General features: G+C 42.3%; 2 protein-coding genes across 3 annotated transcripts in view; one reads left to right on the top strand and one right to left on the bottom strand.

Moving 5' to 3' along the window:
• Window positions 1-16,853, top strand: part of col11a2 (collagen, type XI, alpha 2) — a gene marked incomplete in the record, with an annotated part of 41,857 nt that extends 25,004 nt beyond the window's left edge. Inside the window, 51 exon segments of the mRNA XM_042214111.1 lie at window positions 35-88; window positions 234-287; window positions 534-587; window positions 889-942; window positions 1,047-1,100; window positions 1,208-1,252; window positions 1,752-1,805; window positions 2,485-2,529; window positions 2,707-2,760; window positions 2,926-2,970; window positions 3,822-3,875; window positions 3,973-4,017; window positions 4,176-4,229; window positions 4,340-4,384; window positions 4,620-4,673; window positions 4,865-4,972; window positions 5,368-5,421; window positions 5,510-5,563; window positions 5,699-5,743; window positions 5,938-5,991; window positions 6,274-6,318; window positions 6,422-6,475; window positions 6,619-6,672; window positions 7,088-7,141; window positions 7,301-7,498; window positions 7,620-7,673; window positions 7,954-8,061; window positions 8,163-8,270; window positions 8,412-8,465; window positions 8,592-8,645; window positions 8,873-8,980; window positions 9,114-9,167; window positions 9,269-9,322; window positions 9,505-9,558; window positions 9,642-9,695; window positions 9,810-9,917; window positions 10,023-10,076; window positions 10,233-10,286; window positions 10,506-10,559; window positions 10,950-11,003; window positions 11,235-11,342; window positions 11,476-11,529; window positions 11,679-11,840; window positions 11,944-11,997; window positions 12,106-12,141; window positions 12,239-12,292; window positions 12,374-12,659; window positions 12,810-12,919; window positions 13,241-13,309; window positions 13,460-13,696; window positions 15,196-16,853. Of these exon segments, the coding sequence (XP_042070045.1) occupies window positions 35-88; window positions 234-287; window positions 534-587; window positions 889-942; window positions 1,047-1,100; window positions 1,208-1,252; window positions 1,752-1,805; window positions 2,485-2,529; window positions 2,707-2,760; window positions 2,926-2,970; window positions 3,822-3,875; window positions 3,973-4,017; window positions 4,176-4,229; window positions 4,340-4,384; window positions 4,620-4,673; window positions 4,865-4,972; window positions 5,368-5,421; window positions 5,510-5,563; window positions 5,699-5,743; window positions 5,938-5,991; window positions 6,274-6,318; window positions 6,422-6,475; window positions 6,619-6,672; window positions 7,088-7,141; window positions 7,301-7,498; window positions 7,620-7,673; window positions 7,954-8,061; window positions 8,163-8,270; window positions 8,412-8,465; window positions 8,592-8,645; window positions 8,873-8,980; window positions 9,114-9,167; window positions 9,269-9,322; window positions 9,505-9,558; window positions 9,642-9,695; window positions 9,810-9,917; window positions 10,023-10,076; window positions 10,233-10,286; window positions 10,506-10,559; window positions 10,950-11,003; window positions 11,235-11,342; window positions 11,476-11,529; window positions 11,679-11,840; window positions 11,944-11,997; window positions 12,106-12,141; window positions 12,239-12,292; window positions 12,374-12,659; window positions 12,810-12,919; window positions 13,241-13,309; window positions 13,460-13,696; window positions 15,196-15,342 (3,828 nt within the window).
• hsd17b8 (hydroxysteroid (17-beta) dehydrogenase 8) lies at window positions 8,661-22,666 on the bottom strand. 2 transcript variants are annotated; one of them, XM_042214113.1, is made up of 11 exons: window positions 22,568-22,666; window positions 21,449-21,651; window positions 21,256-21,372; window positions 20,949-21,044; window positions 20,094-20,179; window positions 19,935-20,019; window positions 19,596-19,638; window positions 18,883-18,957; window positions 12,785-18,789; window positions 10,934-11,028; window positions 8,661-10,835 (listed from the first exon to the last, which is right to left on the bottom strand). In XM_042214113.1, the coding sequence occupies exons 1-9, from the start codon at window positions 22,611-22,613 to the stop codon at window positions 18,770-18,772; spliced, it is 771 nt and encodes a 256-aa protein (XP_042070047.1). In that variant the 5' UTR covers window positions 22,614-22,666; the 3' UTR covers window positions 8,661-10,835; window positions 10,934-11,028; window positions 12,785-18,769. The 2 variants fall into 2 exon arrangements, with proteins under 2 accessions (XP_042070047.1, XP_042070046.1); XM_042214112.1 differs by having other exon boundaries at window positions 10,934-18,789.
• Window positions 22,667-24,204: the final 1,538 nt, after the last annotated feature.

The following is a 24,204-nucleotide window of genomic DNA, read 5'->3' as shown; positions in this document are numbered from 1 at the left end:
TAAAATGAGACTGAGACGATTGAGTCTCTTTCAGGGAAATCCAGGAAGTACTGGTTTGAAGGGAGAGCTTGGAGACCCCGGTCCTCAGGTAAATAACAACAGCTGTGTGTAAAATTATTAATGACTTTATTATTGTTACTCCTGTATTGTGTTCTAAGTGAACCTTTTCAGCTCATGTCTGTGAGATCATAGTTATAACTGACACTTCTGACGGGCCTCTGGTTTATTTTCAGGGTCCAAGAGGACCCCACGGTATGATGGGCCCTCCAGGCAAAGCAGGAAGAAGAGTGAGTATGAACAGCTGACATTTTTATTAAGATGTGTGTATCACTTGTCGTTGTAAATTTAATTTTTTATTTTTTAAGTTTTATGAGAGTAGGTGTCGTTTCAGGCCTGCAGTTCAGGCTGTCACCAGAAAGTTTTAAAACCTCTAAAAGCCGGTTTTTGTCCATCCAGATGCTCACCTGTGCTCCTGTTTAAGCTGTCTTTAAACGTAGGTTCACTTAAACATGTTCTTCCTCTGCTCCTCGCAGGGCCGTGCTGGAGCTGATGGTGCCAGAGGAATGCCAGGAGAGCCTGGAGCTAAGGTACCCTCACTGCCTTTATTTAAACACCACCAGCCTGAAGCCTCCACCCTGTCTCCGTAGCTTTTTTATTGGTCCAGTAAGAATTGATATTAAAATTTAAATACTGGTGTCATTTTGGTGCCAAAACCTCGACACAGTCAGTTTGTTCTCCCTGATTATTCAGCTGTATCAAAGTCTTTCTCATGGATCCTGAGGCCTCAGCTGTGTGCTGACTCATTGTTATTGTATTGAGATTGTTTCTGATGCATTTCTACTTTCCACAGTGAGATAATAGTAATGTTTATGTCTGTGTCTTTCACAGGGCGACCGTGGTTTCGATGGTCTTCCTGGTCTGCCTGGTGATAAAGGACACAGGGTACGTCTAACAATCTCAAAAACAACGATTGTTTTTCAGTTATAATCTTTATTACCACTGGAGAATCATTTATTTACATCTGCCTCATCCTTATATTTTATTAGGGTGACTCTGGACCACTGGGACCACCAGGGGGCTCAGGAGAGGATGGAGAGCGGGTACGTAGATCTGCAGATATTATAATATTAATATTACATCCAGATATTGTGTCACTGCTGATCAGCATCTTTTCATCCATAACGTGCTTCTTCTTCTGTGTTTGCAGGGAGATGATGGAGACGTTGGACCTCGGGGTCTCCCAGGTGAACCAGTGAGTGTTTCAGTCACAGCCCAGCTGATTCTACACCTCCCACTATTTTCTATTTATATTCTACTCGTGCTTTTATTGTCTGTGTTTTAAACCGTCTCCCAAAATACATGCCTCTGTTTTTATATCTCACATAACAAGGTCACCTTTGCACCTGTTGTTTCATAATCATCACACCTTTATGATATTTTAGGGATCTTTACTGTAATTAATAATGTAGTGCAGTAACACAAAGACGGAGGAGGAGCCAACGTGCTTTTAGAATCACTGAAATAAGGAGTTGTGTTTTTTATGCAGCTAGTTGTAGGTCAGACTTTTTTAGATTTGATAAAGAAGGAGAATGCAGATTACCTCTTTAAATAGCTCCTTCTGTATTTATACTTTTTTTATTTATAAGTTCTGTTTCTTTATGTTTTTCCTTTCATTTCCATTAAAAACAATAGTATGTGTGAGTGAATGATCTTGGTTTGCATGACGCCTGTGTGTCCTTGTGTGTTTGCAGGGACCTCGTGGTTTGCTTGGACCCAAAGGTCCTCCAGGAATCCCCGGACCTCCTGTGAGTAGAAGCGATTTCACGCCCAGCCTTCTGCTGTTATTTTGGCTGCATTGTTTTACCCCACTCTGACCACTGAGCGCCCACAGCACCACCTGAAGCAACAGCCAGTAACCTGGTTTCATCCCAAATCTAAAAATGAACGTGTGATGTTCCCACAGCCTCCTCAAAACATACCAACATGTAAAAAAATGAATGCATGATATATTTAAACTTTCTGCTTGTTCTGCTAAAGTAAAGTTTTAGCTTTAAGGGAATTTTACTCCCTCAGTTTAATATGACAGAAGCAGGAACATCAGTGTTTTTGTTCCATGTATTTTTCTTACAGATTTTAAATATGTAATGTTAAACACAGTGAACACTTTTTATTACTTTACACTCTCACATTTGTTTTGAAATTTTATAACATGTTTAAGTACAAACCAGCACTTTCACACAAATACTTTGTGCACTTTTTTCCAAAGACTTGTGTAAAATTAGCCGACTGCACTTTAAATAGGAAGATGCCCACAAAGACAAACCTGCATCAACATCAAGATGTTTCGTTTTCTATGAGTGATGCTGAGCAAAGCACCAGAGATGATGTTTTCAGTTCCTGTTCCCTGGATGCTTTGAGTAGAAGCTGACATTTAGACATTTATGGGGAATCGTTTTTAATTTCTTCCTCTCGATCTTCTCTCAGGGTGTTCGAGGAAACGATGGACCCCACGGTTCCAAAGGAAGCTTGGTTAGTAACAGTTTCCATGTTATCCTGTTATCGTGTGTATTTGAACATTTAAGATCAGAACTCAGAATGTTAACACAAAACTTTTCTTTTAGCTAGTTTCTGACAGATTCTCTCCTCTGCTGTTCACTTTGCCCTGCGCTGATCGTTATTCTCTCCTCTTCTGTTTCTGTCTCTCAGGGTCCCCAAGGTGAGCCAGGACCTCCAGGCCAGCAGGGAACCCCAGGAACTCAGGTGAGAGAGCACACCTGGTCATTATCACATACCTGATACGTGATAATGTATGGGAATAGCTATGCAGGAACATGCACACAAAGATAAAAAGAAAGATTAATGCTCAAATTGTAATAATTACATAAACTAATTAAAGGTCACACGGTGTTTTGGGGTTTTTTGCAGGGAATGCCGGGACCTCAGGGGGCCATCGGACCCCCAGGAGAGAAAGTAAGACCTTAGATATTCATCATACTCTATTTAAAGTACATTTACATAATGAAAGTTGGCTCTAAACAAGTATTTAACAATAAACAGTCATATAATAGTTGGAATATTATTAATTCATTACATTATTCAACTCTATTCTCCAACTCTGACATTTAAATACTGCAGTGACGACACCGAGAAAGTAAACAAAGGGAGTCGGATGTGCTGTTGTCTGGAGGAGAACAACTGTTTATGTCATGTGACAGGAAGAGATCTTTAAACACCTGTTACAGCAGGAGTCTATTGGATGCTTAAGAATTATAGTAACCAATCAAACTCACACATCTCACAAAGGTGAAAATATGATGGTTGTTGTCAGAGATGATGATCTTATGCTATTCCACTTAAAAATGAATCTTCTAAATTAAGTTTGATATCAAGTGCAGGGTTTACCTCATGCACACACAGTACAGCACACAGCTGCCTGCATGAAGACTGCAGTCACTCTCAACCCGACTACCACTTACAGCTCGGTGACCCACAGACACTGCAGCTGTGACAGTGACAGCATGAATATCTCTGAAACTAAAGTGAAATTGTGCATCCTTACCACATTCACATCAACACTTTCCCCACCGAGCAGTGGTATCAGCTCTCTGAGTCTCATAGAATAACACTCGTTCTCTGTATCTGCACTTTTCTCTCGCTCACACTTCAACCGTGTGAGCTTGTCTCGTAGGAGAGAGACGCTCATTCGTATGACGTCTAAAAAAACAAAGCGACGAAGCAGAAAAGCGCGCTTCATTCAGATATGAGACGTTTCAAATAAGGAGCATTTATTGACCTTATATACACTTTGTGTCCTTCTCCAGGGTCCTACAGGAAAACCAGGTCTCCCAGGAATGCCTGGAGCTGATGGGCCTCCTGTATGTTTGTCTTTCTTTATATCGTTTATTAAGTTGAACCACCTAAAGCTGGGTGATGTCGTTTCTAAGCCTTAAACTCTCTGTTTTCATATTACAGGGTCACCCAGGAAAGGAGGGGCCTCCTGGCACCAAGGGAAACCATGTGGGTGCCATAACTCCATCACTTTATATTACTTCATTCATATTACTATTATTATCCATCCTAACAGGAGACCTGTAACCTCTGTTAGGTTTGTCCTTGTGGTCGTAGTTACCACAGTGTGTGTGTTGTGCTGTAAACCTGCTTTCTTTGGTCTGCAGGGTCCTAACGGTCCTCAGGGAGCTATCGGCTATCCTGGTCCTCGGGGCGTCAAGGTCACTGCGCTTCATTTTTAATGTGTCGTAAAACAAATTAGCAAAGACAATTTTTAAATGTGATTTATTAGAATGCAAATGTATTGATTATGAAATTGTTGTGATCACAGGGAGAACAAGGCATCCGCGGCCTGAAAGGCCACAAAGGAGAGAAGGTAAATGAATAAATATCACATTTACACAATAACATCGTGTTAATGTGAACATTTGGTGGTTAAAAAATATAATTAAAAACAAGGTTGATGTCATGTACCATATATCCTTATATCTCAATTCACCATCTTGAAAAACCGAAGTCAGATTGACCAAGATCATGTGTATATTTAATGTTTTTAAGATGTACAGTGTTATTCTCCTTTTCACTGTGTTTTTATTTGTTTTTGTTGCCAGGGAGAAGACGGCTTCCCGGGAATTAAAGGAGATTTCGGTGTCAAGGGAGAGAGGGTAAAGTCTGAATAACGAAGCAGCTGATTGGTCAGTTGGCTGGTTCTTTAATGTAACACTAGATGGCTGAATGAAGGACTGGATGGTCCAGATTTTTAATCTAACCCATGTTAATATTTGCTTTGAGTTATTGCTTTGTGTACAGCACAGATTTAATCTCACAGCTGTGTTTCCACTCTGATCTCTTACAGGGAGAGATTGGAGTATCAGGGCCCAGAGGAGAGGACGGCCCGGAGGGGCCAAAGGGTCGTGTTGGACCCCCCGGTGAGGTTGGAGCTATTGGACTGATTGGTGAGAAGGTATGAACTGTTTCATTACAGCAAGACTGCATAAAAGTAATTATTTTTATTATTCGGACCATCATTTAATACTTTTATAAGGAACTTGTGTAAGAATTATATTTCACCTGTACCTGGGATCTGAAACAGGTATTTATTTGAATTTTTCTAAATATTTGAGGGTTTTTATGTTTTATTGATGTGAATTTCTCCATTAAACCTGACATTTAACTTTATAACATGAACTTCATTACAAGATAATGTGACTGTTACACCTGTGCATCATGTTGAGTGCTTCTCAGCTTTCTCACCTACATGCCAGCATTAATCAGTCATAACTAGCTGGTTTGTAGTGAAGCAGGTTAGAAAACCCAGTCACACCTGCTGTGATTGATGACGTCATCGTTTGTTTCCAGGGTAAACTCGGTGTACCTGGAGTTCCTGGATATCCTGGAAGACAAGGACCAAAGGTAAGAGAAGCACAAGCCTTTCATTAGCACTGAATCAGTGGTTGATCCTGATGGAACAGCTGATCCTGACATGTTGGTTTATTTTTAGGGATCTCTTGGATTCCCAGGATTCCCTGGTTCAAACGGCGAGAAGGGAACAAGGGTAAGACGACGTCTCTGTGGAAGAACATAAAAACTCAGACATTTAAACTTAACAAGGATAAAGTTTCTCAGGTTATAACAAAAGTTCTAATGTTAACTAATGTTTAATGTTAACTGTCTGTCTGATTTTCTTCAGGGTACTTCCGGCAAACCAGGTCCGAGAGGACAGAGAGGCCCGACGGTACTTTTTCTGTTTATTATGCTCAGGGTTTAGAAGCTGCTCTGCTCACAGCGTTAAAGAATAACCTATCAGTGCATCACCCATCATCAGTGTAACCTCTGGTGATCAGCAGAAACACAGAGTTGTTTAATTATTCCTTCAAATGATTTGAGTATCGTAGTAACTTAACTATATGTGCTGTTTTTGACCATCAGGGCCCCCGAGGGCAGAGAGGGCCGAGGGGGGCCACGGGGAAACCAGGAGCAAAGGTTGGTCTGCACACCTGAAACAAACTGCCCACACTGTGATTTACTGATGAATCCTGTTTTCACTTCATATTTTACATGAATGTGTGAAAGAAATTATTCGTATCTCATCTTTATATAAATATTTGAACAAAAATGTCAGAGCTGGATTTTTTTAAACAAGACTTGCTTAAAAACCCTCGATGCCATTTACATTTATTGCTTTTGATTTTTGCCTGTAAATAATTTAAATAAAGAAAAGAAGAGTTTGTATTTAAGTCATTCTTCTTCTATTGCTCCTGTCAGGGAACCTCAGGAAGTGATGGACCTCATGGTCCTCCTGGAGAGAGGGTGAGTGTTGAAGTTCACAGAAGTGTGTCCTGCTTGGAAAAACTTACTTTTAAATTTGAGTCGTGTATTTAATGTTCTTACTTTACCACATATGATTTCTCAGGGATTGCCAGGACCTCAGGGAGCCAATGGTTTCCCCGGACCAAAGGGACCTCCTGTAAGTAAACGTTTTCATTTACGGTTCCTCACAGACTGATTTTAGTAATGTTACAAATTCAGGGTGATATCACTGATAAAAATAATAAAAAAACTGAGGTGCTTTGTACAGTTTGATAAAATTTGTTTATTGTTTTATTACAGGGACCACCAGGAAAGGATGGCCTGCCAGGACATCCCGGGCAGAGAGGAGAAGTTGTAAGTTAAATTTGTATTTTTTATTAATTCATTTATTTATTTTTCTTTCTTAGAGGTGCCTCCACCTGAGCTCACTGAGTGGAGCAGGTGGCCCATATGCCATAGATGTGGGTTTTAATCCAGACCACTGACTGCATGCCTTCCTCCCAGCTTTGCTGTCTTCTGTCTGTCTGAAGTATTTAAGTAGTGATCTGTGAAATTTAATGCACAGAGATGCTTGAATCTGTATTTATGGAGAAGAATTATTTGTGTTTTGTGTCAAATAAACAAAAAAAGTCATCACAGCAGATTTTTCTTTCCAAGTTCATCTCAGTCGCAGACTGTGATGATGGTTATGAGTGGACACGTCTTTGCCTTTCAGATCTGAGCGTCTGTGTTTTCTAGATAAACTGTTAACTGAGTTTGTGTCTTGCAGGGTTTCCAAGGTAAAATGGGTCCACCTGGGCCTCCTGGAGTTGTTGGACCTCAGGTGAGTGCATTCATCGTGGTGCACATACTGTTACTGTTACAGTAAATCACATCACGAGCCAACTTACACACTTCTCCATATTCACACCCTGCTGCTTTGCATTCTTCCTTCCATCATTGCTTTCTTCTTCTCTCAACCCTGTCCATGTCCATCTTCCAGGGCCCATCAGGAGAGACCGGCCCCATGGGCGAGCGTGGCCATCCCGGACCTCTAGGTCCACCCGGTGAGCAGGGGCTTCCTGGTCCCTCAGGGAAAGAGGGCACCAAGGGGGACCCTGGACCCACAGGACGGCCTGGAAAAGATGGTCCTCCAGGACTGAGAGGCTTCCCAGGAGAGAGAGGACTTCCTGGAACCCCTGTGAGTATAAATGATCCAGCATATGTCATCAAGCCAGGATCCAAGTGTTTAAGAAACATTTCTTATCTCAGTCATTAGAATAAGAGTGTGATGATTATTCCTGCATGGTCATTTCTTCCAGGGTGGTGGAGGACTGAAGGGAGGCGAAGGACCTGCTGGACCTCCTGGACCTGCTGTAGGTTTCTGTTCATATTAAAAACAACTCATTTAAAGAAATGTTCATAGTTCAGAAATAATGGAGGCAAATCTGGATCTTTCAGTTAAGTGAGGAGAGAACAGAACGTACTCTGAGTTTGGACATTAACCATCATTGTATTTGTTTAATTTTTCAAGTCTCTCACTATGAAATCTTTTAAAAACTTTTAAAATCTGTTACTCATTCTTCCAACTTAAGAATTAATTATTCACTTAATGAAAACCTGCTGTGGTTGGTGCTGACCTCATGTATTTCTTAGGGGTCTCCTGGTGAGCGGGGACCAGCTGGTACTGCTGGACCCATCGGACCTCCTGGCAGACCAGGCCCTCAGGGCCCACCTGGACCAGCTGGAGAGAAGGGAGTCCCTGTGAGTCTTCTGGATGTTTTAATCAAATTTAGTCTGTCCAGCTAATGATGAATATCAATTATTGATTTCTCTGTTCTCTGTTCTCTGTTTCTCCTGCTCAGGGTGAGAAAGGACCCATTGGGCCAGCAGGTCGGGACGGGGTGCAGGGTCCTGTGGGTCTGCCCGGCCCTGCTGGAACAGCTGGAGTCCCTGGCGAGGACGGAGACAAGGCCAGTAACTCTAAGTAACAGAGATCACACCTTAGCTTAAGATTCTTGGAAAGCTGCAGGGTGAATGTTTCACCTCAGAAGGTGTCAAGAGTCAAAATAGCTCAGAGCGTAAAATAAAATGAATTTTATTTATTGTTTCAGGGTGAGGTTGGAGAGCCTGGGCAGAAGGGCGCCAAAGGAGCCAAAGGAGAGCATGTGAGTGACTTAAATCAGAGATTAATATTTACCTCTGATGGTAACGATCAGGATCTAATAATGCTGTTTCTTCCTTAATGATTGTTGTTTCTCTGTGTTCATGTGCTTGCTTCTGGTTATTTGCAGGGTCCTCCTGGTCCACCCGGGCCGCTCGGTCCTGTAGGTCAGCCTGGTCCAGCTGTGAGTAGAAACTCCTTTTTATTACAAGTGCATGCATTTGATGATGGCTGCAGTTTTTACTTTACAGATTTGATAAAGGTCTTGTTAAAATGAAAATGTAGTTATGTGATGAATTTACAAGATTGTTCCTGATATGATGAGGAGTTTAGATCCATCCAGTCAGCACATTAACTGTTCTTATCTCCTGTTTTTGTCCTTGTTCTTCTTCTTCTTCTTCTGTGGTGCAGGGTGCTGATGGAGATCTTGGACCGAGGGGGCAGCAGGGTCCTTTCGGAGCTAAAGGTGACGAGGGAACCCGAGGCTTCCCAGGAGCCCCAGGTCCCATCGGACTCCAGGTAAAAACATGAAAATGTCAAAAAGCAGCAACACTTCCTTTCTTTACGTTGGATTTGATGTCAATACTCGTGCAGTTCGAGCATCGCTCTTGTGCAAAGCTCCTAATCCAGAACTTTGACCTTTGCTCTGCAGGGACTGCCAGGACCATCTGGGGAGAAAGGAGAGACGGGAGATGTCGGACCTATGGTGAGTTTCACAAACACATGAATATTGTAATAACTGGTAATGATGTATGCGACAAAATAAATAAAATGATGATAAAAACCAAATCCTCTTTATGTTTCCAGGGTCCTCCAGGCCCTCCAGGACCCCGTGGCCCTGCTGGACCCAGCGGAGCTGACGTGAGTGTTTGGAGCTTTTACTGAACCTCTGTGAAACTCGCTCCTTTTCCATCAAGTTAATTTTAGCAGATTAATTTCTCATGAAACTCATGTTCAGCATTAATTAAAGTAGATTATCTGATACTTTTTCCTCCAAGTAACTGTTGATGGAAATTATTTGATCAGTTTTTGTCTGTTTTCAGGGTCCTCAAGGTCCTCCTGGTGGTATTGGTAATCCTGGGGCTGTTGGAGAGAAGGTGCAGTACTGAAGGAATATTTTTACAGCTTTGTGTCCAAAAAGAGAAAAACTGGATTAAAATATGTGATATTTGTTCCACAGGGAGAGCCCGGTGAGGCCGGACCACCTGGAATCGTAGGAGAGGCTGGAAAGAAGGTGAGCGGCGTGATCTTAATGCTTTTTTGAGCCGATGCATCAGGAGCTCATGCTGTCGCTGATATCTAAATATCATCCATGAGCAAACAACGAGGTCTGTACTTCTGTGGACAGGGTCCTCGTGGAGAGCGCGGAGAGAAGGGAGAGGCGGGCCAACCTGGAACTGCTGGACCTGCCGGAGGACGAGGAGGACCAGGAGACGATGGGCCCAAAGGAAACCCAGTATGAGAACCGGACACACCAGAACATACACAGACTGCCGCACAGATCAGTGACCGCCGATCTCTTTACTGTGTTTAATCATTGATCTTTTTGTATTAATTTCAGGGTCCTGTTGGTTTCCCTGGTGATCCCGGCCCCCCTGGTGAGGTTGGACCCAGAGTAAGTGTCGTTTTTGAATGATTCACGTTTATTTATTTACAGAGATGTTAAATGTGGCTCCACAGCTGCAGACAGTTCAGTTCAGCCTCTGTTTGAGCTTCGTGCTGAACCGAACAACCCAAAGAAAACCTCTGACATCATCGTCTTTGTTTTTAGGGCCAGGATGGTGCCAAGGGAGAGAGAGGAGAGGACGGAGAAGCAGGAGAACCTGTGAGTAAAAAAGATGCAGCGATGCAGAAATGAAGGATTAGAAATGATCCAGCTCCTCACCCATGTGGAAAAGAAACAGTAAAAACTTATAAAATACTCATGAAAGTGGCCACTTTCTCATTACTTTCATATATTGTTTTAGTAAATATCCAAAACAGACAAGTTTCATTTATATAATTTTTCAAGGGATCAATCTTTTCATTCTGCCTCCTATCGCAGGGCACCCCCGGACCTCCTGGTGAGAACGGACCTCCTGGACCCCCAGGAAAGAGGGTAAGATCACTCAGTCTGATGGCTGTGAAAGATCACTTAAGTAACAAGTTTTTCATGCAGCCAATATTTTTTTAATGCTTCCAGCTTTTGAAAAAGGGTGAAAACAATCACAGAGTTTTGCAGTTTGACCTTTTATTTACCCGAGCATATAAGGTTGTGTTTACTGACCAGTCATGTTTAGAGTATCATCACCCAAACACCCAACCTGAGCGCAGCATCCTGGACACCATCAAACATTTATTCTGTTTCTTTCCTGCAGTCGTATTTAAATGGCTTCTATGTAAAATACAATTCATTTATACGATTTAGTGAAAGCTTATTAACTTTGAAGGAATACAGTGTTTTGTCACTTATGTTCACTGATGCACTGTTACCTCATTTACATGTCAGGGTCCTGCTGGTGCAAGAGGAGCAGAGGGACGTCAGGGAGAGAAGGGAACCAAGGTGAGTCCTTCAGTTACTAAATGATCTGCACAGATCACAGTGAGTATAAGCTCTCAGATGATAAGACGAAACTATGTTTACATCTGATTACTGACCCTTTATTTCTAATAATGATTCTACAATAAATGATTAACTCTGTTTTCTTATCAATCTTATTTTTGTGTTGCATAACTTTTACTGATGCAAAGAAGGAATCTTTGAATCCTGTTTCTTTGGCGTCACCCTTCACAGGGAGATCCAGGTGCAGTCGGTCCCCCAGGAAAGACGGGTCCTGTCGGCCCTCAGGGTCAACCAGGAAAACCAGGAACCGAAGGTCTTCGAGGACTCCCAGGATCAGTGGTCAGTTCAGTTGATCAGTCATTTTTGGGTTTATTCAAACAGCAACTAAACAAATTCACTGTGTGTGTGTGTGACACTTGTTGTTTGATGTGTTGCTGTTCACTCACTAAGTGTGTTAATAATTGTGTTTCAGGGTGGACAAGGATTACCAGGAGCTGCTGGAGAGAAAGGACCGCCTGGACCTTTGGTAAGAGCAAACACAAAGTTTGCACTTGATGCTCCGTCACGCTGCACTTTGCTCCTGCTGCCTTCTTTAATCCTCCATCTTTCCTCTTCTCGTCTGTCCTCCTGCTTTCGTCCTCTTCTTTCCTTCTTTCTCTGCTTCTCCTCCTGCAGGGACCGCCTGGTTTGCCCGGCCTGCGTGGAGACCCCGGAGCCAAGGGAGAGAAGGGTCACCAAGGTCTTATCGGTCTCATCGGACCTCCGGGAGAGCAGGGAGAGAAGGGAGACCGAGGCCTTCCTGGGCCTCAGGGATCCTCTGGACCCAAAGGAGAGTCCGTAAGTTTGACCTCTGTCACATGATGAAGAGCAGGCAGTGAAACCTTTATTTTATTTGACTCTTTTTTTTTTATGGAAATGATTCTCATGTCTTGTAACACAGGGACTTTCTGGAGGCACCGGACCCCTCGGCCCTGCTGGTCCTCCTGGTCTTCCTGTAAGTATTTGTGCTGTTTTATTCCAGGAACATGACGTCATTCTTCCTCCTCCTGCTCCTGAAACCTGTCATTGAAGCCGTTTTATTAAAGTCTGACATCTTTTCCAGGGTCCTCAAGGTATCAAAGGAGCTAAGGGTGCATCTGTGAGTAACCACGCTAACATGAGTGCAGTGTCAGTAAAATTCAAAGATGAATGGATGTGATGATGTAATGCTTCTTTCCTTTTCCTGCTGGATTTAGGGAGGAGCTGGACCAAAGGGAGAAAAAGGAGTACAAGGACCTCCTGGACCTCCTGTCAGTACTCCACCTTTCTTCATTTAAATCTTCTCCGTGTGCTCTCTGAACTGCAGTTAATGATGTAAACTTGCTTCCCAGGGCCCACCTGGTGAGGTCATTCAGCCGCTGCCCATCCAGAGGAGTCCCAAGTCCAAACGCTCCATCGATGCCAGCCAGCTGGCGCCAGAGTTTGACCCTGACATGCCGGCATCTGACACTGCCGGCACCGAGTTCCTGATGGGCAGCGAAGGCATGGAGGAGATCTTTGGCTCTCTCAACTCCCTCCGTCAAGAGATCGAGACAATGCGTTTCCCTCTGGGCACTCAGGACAGCCCCGCGCGCACCTGCCAGGACCTGAACCTCAGCCAGCCGGACCTCAAAGACGGTAACGGAAACAAACCACGAAACCCAAAACAAACCTGGCAGCTGATCCTGGCACTTATATCAGTACCAGGACGATGATGAATGAACATCTGTAAGAGTCAAAGTCAGACTTTTACATTTTCCCACCTCTTTTCTCTGTCGCCCCCTGCAGGAGAGTACTGGATCGACCCCAATCAGGGCTGCTCCAGAGACTCCTTCAAGGTCTTCTGTAACTTTACTGCTGGAGAGACGTGTTTGTACCCGAGCAAGGACGTCAACACGGTCAGTCCAGCAATCTGGAAAAACAACAACTGTGTCAAAAAAACAGGTTTATTAACTAAACTCATAATAATTTGGTTAAATTTCCAACATGTTTGGGTTCCTGAAGCGTTTGTGGTGGTTTCTATTTTCTATTTTCTCATTTATATGTAAAAAACTAAAAAATGATTTAACATTTATAATAAAACTAAGATGTCAGAGCAGTAACGTTGAGGAAATTTGCCGCCCAGGTTAAAAAAAAAGGTGTTTTTATCTGTCTGTGTGAAAACTGAGTTTAAATGAAACTTTAACTATAATGTGTGACGTGGATCATTGTGGTCACAGGTGGAGATGAGCTCCTGGGACAAAGAGACTCCAGGATCGTGGTACAGTCAGTTTTCCACTGGTAGTAAGGTTCGTAATTAAAAGTTTAATAGTTTAGTTCTTGACCTGTTTAACCTTCTTTCCCTCGTTTGTTTGCATCCTTACACTCATCTTACACTTTTCCTCCTTGCTGCTTGTTGTCTTATCATTAAATCCTCTCCTTTCTCATCCTCCTCCCAGTTCTCCTACGTCGACTCCAACGGTGATCCCGTGGGCGTGGTCCAGCTGGGCTTCCTGCGCCTCTTGAGCGTCCAGGCCCGTCAGAACCTCACCTACCACTGCCACCGCTCCGTGGCCTGGGCCGACCAAAGCGCCGAGAACAACTACCAAAGGGCGCTGCACTTCCTGGGTGCCAACGACGAGGAGCTGAGCTATGAGACCAACCCGTACATCAAAGCCTTGATCGATGGCTGCTCTGTGAGTTCACACACACAAAACTACATCCAGACCTGTTAAAGGCTCCGTGTTACTGAAGGTTATGGGGAGCTGTCACATCTTTCCTCTGGACCATCGTAACCATGTATGATGGACCAGAGTTAGTCTGACACTCATCCAGTCCTAGTAAATTAAGCTGCCTCTTTTTCTGTGATGTTGCAGTCACATTAGAAAAAACAGTGTTTTTAAATTATTGAGCTTTCATTCCCTTGGAAACGGTTGCTTTGCAGACAGAGAGCAGGTCTACGACAACTCACAGTCAGTTGAGAACTTCTGTGCAACTTTGGTGCATCAGGACGGTGCTGCTATAGTTTTTTTTAGGACTATCACCACTACTTTGATCTTGTCCAGTTTCCTCAGATTTTTTAAGGACACACTGCACAGCATGCTGAGATATGTTTCCAACTAGTCGCTCTTTGGGAATCACAAAATACGATTTTCTGTCTGTTAAAGTGTCATTGTTTTAATTTTTCATAGATTCAGCCAAAGAAATGGAACAAACTGCCTACAGTTGTTTGTTTTCTGTAGACAGAATACTGATTCATGCTGAGTCAGGTGCCTTTTTTATTCTTGATTGAATGATTGAATGTTTAACTGGTTTAACTGGTTTAACACTGATCTATGAACTCTGACCTGTTCCCTCTGAAAATGCTCAGGTACAAGGATGAACTGAAAGTAATGAAAAACTAGACGATGTGCAAAAAAAAACTTTGACCCCTTAAAAAATGTAAAGATAGTCTGACTCCAAGTGAGACAAACATGAAGAAATAAGAGCAGACTCGAGACTTTTGCATAGTTTAAACCAGAAATGCAACCAGATGAGTCGAGTCTGCTGTTTGCAAAGAAACACAAAACAGACGAGCTGTGCTCATCGATGCAGACTGACTCAGATTAATTATTATAATTATTGCAACATCTGCGCAAATTGTGTTTGTAGATAAAGCAGAAATTATTGGCAAACCTTCACCAATCTGTCTGAGGGTGACTGCAGTCGGTCCAAGTTGGACTGTGATTGGTTGGAGACAGTTCGCCTTACACCAGACGGTCGCCTTGAGATCAAAAACATTCACTCATAAGTTGAGAGCAGCCGCTTTTTTACTTATTGTCACAAAGAGGTTGGAGTTTTATGTCGTGTGACTGAGCTGTTGGAGAAAGCACGAGAGTTTAACCCCACACTGTCACGTTCCTCATCAATAACAGACAGTTTTTCATTTTATGGGATCTTTGAGAACGATCACTAATTACACTATGATGACAAACAGTTTCACATGTAGCTGCAAAACACAAGAGGACCATTTAGAGGATTTTATGAAGTGTTTAGCTGTTTGTTTTTGAGCAGGTGCAACAGGAGAGTTTGTTTTATATAAGGAGAAGAACCACGTCTGCTCTAACTTCAGCCTAATGTGCCAACAAACACAGACTTTATAAACCTTTTTCATTTTGTGGTTTCCTGACGTGCGTGTCTCTGTGTCTCTCCTCAGTATCGTAAGGGCTTCGACAGGACGGTCCTGGAGATCAGCACGCCACAGCTGGAGCATCTTCCTCTGCGGGATATCAAGGTGTCAGACTTTGGGGAGAAAAACCAGCAGTTTGGTTTTGAAGTGGGACCTGTTTGTTTCCAAGCCTAAGAACACAAACACACACAATACATGCAAACACACACACACACTTAGAGACACACTTATATATGAAAAAAACATTCATGCCCAGTAATTTGTAAATTAATTTGTAAATGATATAAAACACACACACACACACACACTTACATATACATGCAGTTGTTGTGAGACAAACACACGCTCACAGTAAAGTGCGTGCCCGGGGAAACCAACATCCTCCCAACAATTAATGGACGTCACAAAAACAAAAAAAAGAGGAGAGAAATCTGAAAAACTTGCGGAGACCTTCGACCGCCGCGAGAGACGAAGATAAAGTCAGGAGGGAGCGTCCTTCAACATAAAACAGTGTTTTCTTTAACGTCACCGACCTGAGAGCGAGCCGGCAACCTGAGGTCTGATGCCCCTCTACCTCCCCATCCAACATCTCCTCCCAGAAACGGGTCACACTCATTCCCACTTCCTTAATCTACATTCACTCTGCAGGCAGCATGACTGACGGTCGCTCAGGCTGTGAGAGGCTCCCGTGCAGCCGCCTTTATCTGTGATGCAGTTAAAATCACATGAAATCAAAACAGGAGACAAACCATAAAAGAACAGCCAGAGGTCAGAAACGTTCCCCTGAGCTGTAGATGAAGCTCTTTGTGAGGTCATCAGGGGCGACTCTTCAGCCATGCTGTTTACAGAGCAACATTCAGATCTTTTTACACTTTAAGGAACCAAAGAATTAACGACACCGGCAGAAACACAGGGAACTGAGCACCGAGGTTAACGTGTGGCGAGGTGCAGGACAATCCCTCCTCCACCCGAGAGGAGCGAGACCGCGCTGAGCCGATGTGATGCATGCACGAGGCAGGAGAGACGTGTGATCAGTGAAATCAAAGCCATTCATTTTGTAAACTGTGCTAAATGCAGTGCTGTTGTATTTGCATGCTGCTGGTGACCTGATTCTTTAAATCACTCCTCACCGAGGCCGCTAACACCACGCCGCTCCGGTGTTTGCTGAGTCTGGACTCTTTGTTGTTTTCCATCAGTGTTTAAACATGTCTGAGCTTCAGAGATTCCTCCTGTTTTTCCTGCAGCAGCAAATAAAAATGCACGCTTTTACTGACCTGTGTGGTAAGGTGCTAATTACACAAACGTGTCAAAGGTGTAGTGTCCACTCCGACTCCTTCCTGTAGTCTCTTCTAATTCATGAAGCTTGTACCTGGGGAAGATGTGCATTACATACCATTTGTACAGAAATAGTGATATTCTATTGTATTTATTTAAAATTAACAGGGTGCTTTGAGATTAAAAAAACAAGAACCAACCAATATTTCAGTCACATGTGGTTTGTATTTATTTCCTGCAGCTGACACTTGAAGGTCAAACTCACCGCCCTGTTCAAACTCCTTTTGTACGGAATAAAAATAAGAATCTGTGGCCACACGTTACTGTAAGATCCCGTCTTAGTGTTTGCATCGACTGTACTGTGCTGTTACATCCTGCTTCCACTGTAATGATTAAACGGTGACTCTCCACCTCTGTCACGTCCCTGTCCTTGCTGCTGTTTCACTTGTTGGCTTTTGCAGGTTTGCAATCGCGGAACAACTTTTTACTTAAAGTCTGCATCGATCTGAGCTGTGATGGTAAAGATACTGAACCACCACGGGGGGGAGAGAGGCTGTGAGAGAGGCAGGGGGGCGAAGGTCGTCCGCCTCCGTGGGATGGAAAGTGAAAAATGATTGGGCGATTTAATTCTGGGGTTCTGGTTTTATTTGTTTGTGCTTTTTTAAATATATATAGCAGGAAACCGGAGGATGGATGACCGAAAAACCCAAAACCAAAAAAATCTGCCCTCCTCCAGAGAGAATGACCTCAAATATTTGTTTGTTTTTATTGTGTTGAAGCCGTTTCAACATAAAAATATGGTGCTGAAAAAAGAAAAAAGTATTTTATAATGTCTGTAAGTAATTTTTTTAAATTCTTGTTTCTGTAATATATAATCTTTTTAAAAAGAGCTGCTTGACTCTTGTTTTTCTTCCAGACTGCTGTCATGATTTTACTGCACAGGGCCACAAGGTGTCGCTATTTGTCAAAGTACTTGTTCATAGGCAACAACATAGGGAATGATGTCTATTAATAATGTATTTTAAATGCTTTATTATTTAGCAGTTTAAAGAGCTCTACAGGTTTTCTTGGTAATTATGTTTTTATTTATGTGCATTTTTTAATGAAGTTATCTTCTGGATCAGCTTCATGTTTTTTTTTACTTACTTTAATGTATTTTCCCCAAATCCTTAGTAGCATAATCTGTATTGGTGACAATATTAATTTATGTCTTGGTAATATAACAAAATATCCTTAACTTCAAATTGTTTATGTGCTCTCCATTAAATATTTATTATGGTCTACTTTAGTGATTGCTGTTTCTATTTGTTACTAGAAGGTGAAACAGCGACATCTTGTGGCCATTCTGAAATTATGCCCCTGTTTTCCTCTAGATCAGCATCAGTTCGGTTTCATCACTAGTCACAGACTTTTAAAGAACTGGGATTAACTCGTTAACCTCGTTAGCGTAACTTTGTTCTCTGCAAGTAATTATTTCAAAATGCTTTCAGACATTTAATGTGTTTGTGAGTAAAAGACAGGATTGTTTCAGAGCTGCTTCACTTTTTATAAAGACAAAAACAGAAACCTCAGTTTTTCTTTGCTCGAGTGTTTTGCAGACAGATTTTGGCATCGTTATTGTTTTTCTCTCCTCCTCTCAGCGGCTGTATTTAAACTTCTAAAATTAAGACAAGCCCAGCTGTGTCACTCAGAGGGGGACGTAATGTGCTGCTACGTCGTCTTTGAGATTATGGGTCCTGTTTCCAAACTCACATGTTTAGCTGAGAAACAGCTTCTGCTGAAGACGACTCAAAGTGAAAAGTGCTGTGGTTTCAACAATAAAAGACAGAAAAACTGCAGCACAGATGGAGCAAAGATGCTTCCGATTATGAAACAAACAGCCCTGAAAGGCCTGCAGCACCTCGGCTCACAGCTCAGAGTTAAACACCTGCAACATCTGAGGACGCTCAGCCTTCAGGTTCAAACTGTGTGTGCTGACCTTTGACCTCCAACAATGTTTTTAAAGCCAGAGTTATTATGTAAACCTTCTCAGAGAAGACAGGAAGCCTGAGGAGGCTCTGGTGGTGATGATGGTGTGGAGACACTAAAAACTAAAACAAGCAGCTGGTTCAAACCAGCTGTGCCCCAAAAACACACAAACATGTTAAAACTTTTTTAAAGCTTCATTCAGATTCAACATTACATTCTAGTGTTTATTAAGACAACATGTGACAGGTTCACATCAAAATTACAAAAACATTCACGCAATCAAAATCAAGTCAAAAATTAATAATTACGTAGAAACTAGTCTCACGGTCTTCAGTCGTGCGCTCGCCGGACGGCTGATTTAACCCATGAAAAGTCCGCCTGACAAAGAAAGACGAGTCCTGATGTGTTGGTATTCTCGTTAAACTGAAAACATTTGTCATGTGAAATGAAAAGTTTATAGAGAAACTGCACCTGTCACTTCGATGCTGGCTCCGGTGATGTACCGAGAGTCGTCCGAGGCGAGGAAGGCGCAGACATCAGCGACCTCTGGAGGACACAAAGAGCCGATCAGCTGATCTTTTTAATGAATTAACTTTAGTTTGTTTTATGAGGCCATGCAAACGTTCACCTTCATGCTACCAACGTTCTCTGAGTTACAGCTGTCAGAGAGCACCGGCTGGGCTGAAATTATGCATTTTTTCAATATGCATTATTTGTTTCAGCATTTTTGAGCCCTCTAAACTTTTTTTTCAGAATTGAAAAACACATTTGTTTGAAAAACTTCAACTCGTCAATCATTGTTTCCCCGCTGTGAGTGTCACAGTGTCAACATCATCCTAATGAAGCAGATGTTTGATCTGTTTCTCGTGATTCTCTGAGAAAAACGCAAAAAAGTGAATTTTGTCTGTATTTTGAACAGTTGTGTGTGTGACACAGTTTCAGTGTGACTCCTGTTTTCTAACACAGTCCTATTTTAACACTCGTTAAAGTGGCTGATGACTCTAAAATGCAGAAACACTGATGTTCTCATGTTCCACATATATGTTTGGACAAATCACACTCATCCAACAGCTTTGTGTTCATTTAAACGCAGCTGGTGTCGGCGTGAGCAGAACGACACATGTATGAATCTGATGTCCTGGATGAAGAGTGACAGTGAAAAGCATCAGTGATGTGAAACTGACCCGCCGGCTCGCCCATCCTTCCCAGAGGCACCAAGGACTCGATCTGAAACACAAACATGGCTGCAGCTTCACTGAGGAGCAGGAAGTAAATAAATGTGTTGGCAGCTTTGTTTCAGTCACAATATTTTTATGAGTTTTTATGATATTTAACAGCTCGCTGCAGTGATCAGACTCCAGGAAAATGTTTTGAAAAAAGGAAAAAACTAAAATAATCAAATGTTTTATTTTGGCTTCACGTCACATTCAGCAGGTACCTGTGTGTGTGTGTGTGTGTGTGTGTGTGTGTGTGTGTGTGTGTGTGTGTGTGTGTGTGTGTGTGTGTGTGTGTGTGTGTTGTACCTTGCTAATAACCTTCTCTGGCACTTTATCTGTCATTGGAGTCGTAATGAACCCCGGCAGCACGCAGTTACAGCGAATCCCAAACCTGGAGGGAGAGAGGCGGAGACACAGGTGAGTTTCCGGTCAGCTCATGCGCCTCGCTGCATCACTTTGTTTTACCTGCTGAGCTCTTTGGCGGCGGTCCTTGTTAAACCCTCGACTCCAGCTTTAGAGGCAGCGTAGTTAGCCTGACCGATGTTTCCTACCTGCAAACAACAACCACAACACAGACATGAGATAAAGGCCCCATAAACCATAAAGGCCCCACAGAGTGAGGAACATCTGCAGTGGTTTTTAAAGCTGCTTCTGGAATACAATATCTTTCATGGGTCTTTTACTTTGAAAACTTCAAGGCAACAAAAACTCAGACATCATCTGCAGGATGATGCACTGCACTTTTACCTGAAGCCAGCACAAACACAAGATCCAATTCTGAGTTGGAGCTTTTATTTACACAAATATATCAATTAAGATGTAAAAATAAAATGTAAATACAATTAATTTCAAACAGATGCGAAGAAACTCAAAAAAAGTCAAGCAGGAAAATAAACTGACGCTGAAACTGTCGTGACTCGATCGTCTCACAGGACACTGAATGCATCTCGACTAGAGTGGAGCTGCAGGACGAGTCACTGCTGAGACTTCAGTCTGCTGTCAGCTCAGCTTCATCCTCAGAGTAAAAACTCAGAGTTTCATTAATAATGTGCAGGTTTGGAACCAGAGACATAAACAGGGCAGTTTATACAGAACTGTAAACTCAAAGCCTGCCCACAGGTTTATGTTCGGGTGTTTTTTTACTTCTGTGTGTGTAAACAGAATAATGACCAATGAGATTTTTTTTCTGTCTTTAATTATTTTTGTTATTTTATTTTCTCCCTTTAAATTAAACTAAAGAACAAAAATCTCCAACTTTGACTCATTTTTTTATGTTTCTGTACAAAACTGTGACCCAAACCGCGCCTGCTCATATCTCACCTTTCCCACGATGCTGCCCACAGTAATGATGGATCCTTTGGGCGCTCCACAGGCCACCAGAGCCTGAGCGACCGCCTGAGTGATCAAGAATGAACCCTGGGAGAGAAAAATGAATCCTTTCACTCTGATCTAACACAAGATTCAAATATATTTTTACCTGTGACTCAAGTGGATTTAATCACTAACAGGAAACAAATAAACAGCCCGTCACTGCTCTGCTGTTCACATCATTTTAAACTGTGTTCAGTCGTCTCTCAGCCTGCAGGGTGAGATGGAGGAGAAGCTGCCAGGTGTCAGCGCCGCCTACCTTCAGGTTGATCTGGATGACTTTATCAAACTGCTCCTCCTCCATGTTGAGCAGGAAGTCGTCCTGAGTGATGCCGGCTGCGTTCACGCACACCGAGGGAGGCTGGAAGTACCGAGTCTGCAGGAGGAACGAGCTTACGTTAAAGAAGGAGGAGGAGGAAAAGACGAACGCGCAGCAGGAGCGTTGTTCTCACCTGCACGCTCGTTACCAGCTTCTTGATGCTCTCTTTAGACGACACGTCCACTACAGCCACCGTGTGGACCTGACCTCTGAGGTCGCTCTGCAGACTCCCCAGCGTCTCATTGGCCGACTCCTCGCTGATGTCAGCGACCACCACGGAGGCGCCCTCAGAGGCCAAACGCTGGCACACCGCCCGCCCAATCCCACTGCCTCCACCTGGGTGGGAAGAGAGGAGCATGAAGTCAGAGCAGGAGCAGAGAGGAGGAAACAGCAGCCTGAGACGCTGCTGTCTGAGGCGTCAGGAGCTCAGGATGTTTCTGAAATGAAAACAAAAGTCCCCACAAAAACATCTGGACTAGAGTTAGTCGTGAAAACACGACTGCAGGGCTCTCAGGTCCGCTCAAAGCTTCCTGCTCTGATTAAACATCCACATTTAATAGTTTAGGAGCTGCTGATGTGCTGCCTGCCTGGAAATGAACGTTTCTGATGTTTGTGTTTCCTGTTTTAAAATGAAAGGTTGCGATTTACTACAAATGACTTAAACACGAGGAGCAAAGGACAGGAAACTAACCTGAGCTACGATAAAAAACATTATCTCCACTAAAACACAATATGAACTCACATTTTCTCCACAGGTGAAATTTATTATGCATCAGATGTTGAGCTGGAGCCTAAATTTTAATCTCTTTATAACCTGCAAGCAGCCTAAACTCTGAATAATTAATTAGTGTGCATTAAAAATAATGTATTGTTATCTTTGGGAATATTTGCTAGAGAAACTGACCGGAAGAAGGAGTGGGCTATATGAACGATCCTTTCCTGTCGTCAGTTTATTCCACGGCAACAATAACCGAGCTGCACAGATGCGTCTAATTACATATGAATCAGCTGCTGCTGAATACTTTGAACAGCTTCACATGATACAAAATAAATCTCCTTAGTCTGAACGTCAGTCTGAAACTTCACAGCTGCTCTGAACTCGCAGAGAAGTTTAACGAAGCGCGAGTTTCCTTCAGCTGCGGAGATAACGGAGAAAACCTCTTCCGGTTTAACGGAGCAAAAACATCTGAGACAAAAAGAAACGGTCGGGTTTATTTCTTTGTGAATGATCTGTAGTAAAACATAAACTAACCGGTGACCAGCGTCAACCTTGAGATGAGCCTTGTGGCAGCCGCCATGACAGTTTGCTGTTGTTGTAGTTTCAGGTTTGTCCATCAGGCGGCGATAAAAACGGTGAAAAAAGGTAAACAGTGTTTAATGTAATGACCAAAACCCAACATCATCAGTAAAAGAATAAAAGCCAATACAGGCATTTTATTTTGAAATCGATACCGGTGTTGGGCCAAAAAATGTTGTGTATGTTTTTATGTGTAACGTCTTTACCTAAAATGCCAATTAGACTTTAGTCAACAGGATTTACACAAAACAAATAAATGCCCTGTTTTTAGGCAACTTTATGACTGTATGATTATTGTTTCTACATTATAATCAATCCAAACTTTTGGAAACTTAAATATCTTTACAGAACTGTTGTGTTATATTTGTTGTTATTTCACTCTTAACAAAGAAATTTCCTTCATAACATGTTTCACAGATTCTAGTCTAACATGTCATTTACAGCTGTTTAAATACCGGCGATCACGAACACTGCAGCCACTGTGGAGCGCCACAGATCACCACCACAGTAGGCAGAAACACGTGACTTGCAAACCGCGCAAGTGGATCGTAAAGGTTGGAACAGAGTCTTTCACCGTTAGTAGGAATCAACAAGTCCGCTTACACTGATCACGCGTTACAACATGGAAATATTTAAAACGGTCATTTTTAAACTTGTAATTTTTGCTCCATGCAGAGAAACACAGATATGTTTGTTTCCTGGCTCTGGTTTAAGTAAGACAGCTGGAGTCTTTAAACCACATTTTGCATTAAAATATGATTTATTGTTGGCATCAGAGATGGAAAGAAACGAAGTAGAAATACTTTGTTAATGTACTTTACTAGACTTTTGGGGTATCTGTCCTTTACTTTGCTACTTTTTAGTGCCTACTTTCTACTTTTACTTTACCTTACTTTTTACTTTTGTACTTTAAGTATGTTTTGGAGCCTGTAATTTTTACTTCCACTTGAGTAAAAACACGAGTCAATAGTTTTACTAGAGTATTTTTAAACAGAGGTATCTATACTTTTACTCGAGTAAAGAAAAATGTGTTCTTTTGACACCTATGTAGCGGTCACTTTCAAATGTATTTGTTTTTTGCTTCTTATTGAACAAATTCACTTCACTACTTTTCACTGTCTGTAACATCAATGTAAATTGTTCCATTTACTGCACATTGCACTTTATTCGTGTCTTTTTTTGCCCAGTTAGTTAGTTTAGTTAGCCTTTATTAGATTGTATGTCAATACATACATATGTCACAAATAAAAGTATCTTGTAAAGTATCTTTTTGTAAAGACTTTTCTCCCCAAATCTATTACATGCAAAGTGTAACGTGTTATTTCTGCTGAAACCTAAACTGTTTTTTTTACATGCAAAATGTTTTTATCTCATAATTTCAACTTAATCTGTTGTCTAGTATATTTTCTCTGCTCTGTCAATGTGGTCAAAACGCAATTTAATTTTCGCTATTAAAATCACACGTTTCCGCCTACGGTGGCGCTCCTCACCTTACAGTGGCTAAAGCCAGGTGCTCTTGTGGTTGCCACAATACCGGAAGTATTTACATGTGGCAGGATACCAGTGGTGTAAATACTTATTGTGGCCACTGG

The sequence above is a fragment of the Haplochromis burtoni genome, unplaced genomic scaffold (genome assembly GCF_018398535.1).
Source record: "Haplochromis burtoni strain Fernald_Lab_line unplaced genomic scaffold, NCSU_Asbu1 Contig_519, whole genome shotgun sequence".
NCBI classification, from domain to species: Eukaryota; Metazoa; Chordata; class Actinopteri; order Cichliformes; family Cichlidae; genus Haplochromis; species Haplochromis burtoni.
This window is presented reverse-complemented; position numbering and strand designations above follow the sequence as displayed.

What these genes read in the sequence shown, in the direction of transcription:
- hsd17b8 (XM_042214112.1), bottom strand. Translation starts at nt 22,613, where the DNA reads ATGGCGGCTGCCACAAGGCTCATCTCAAGGTTGACGCTGGTCACCG. An exon ending in GCCGCCAAAGAGCTCAGCAG is followed by an intron (nt 20,020 to 20,093) that starts GTAAAACAAAGT and finishes CTCTCCCTCCAG; the next exon opens with GTTTGGGATTCGCTGTAACT. An exon ending in AAGGATGGGCGAGCCGGCGG is followed by an intron (nt 18,958 to 19,595) that starts GTCAGTTTCACA and finishes TGTGTCCTCCAG; the next exon opens with AGGTCGCTGATGTCTGCGCC.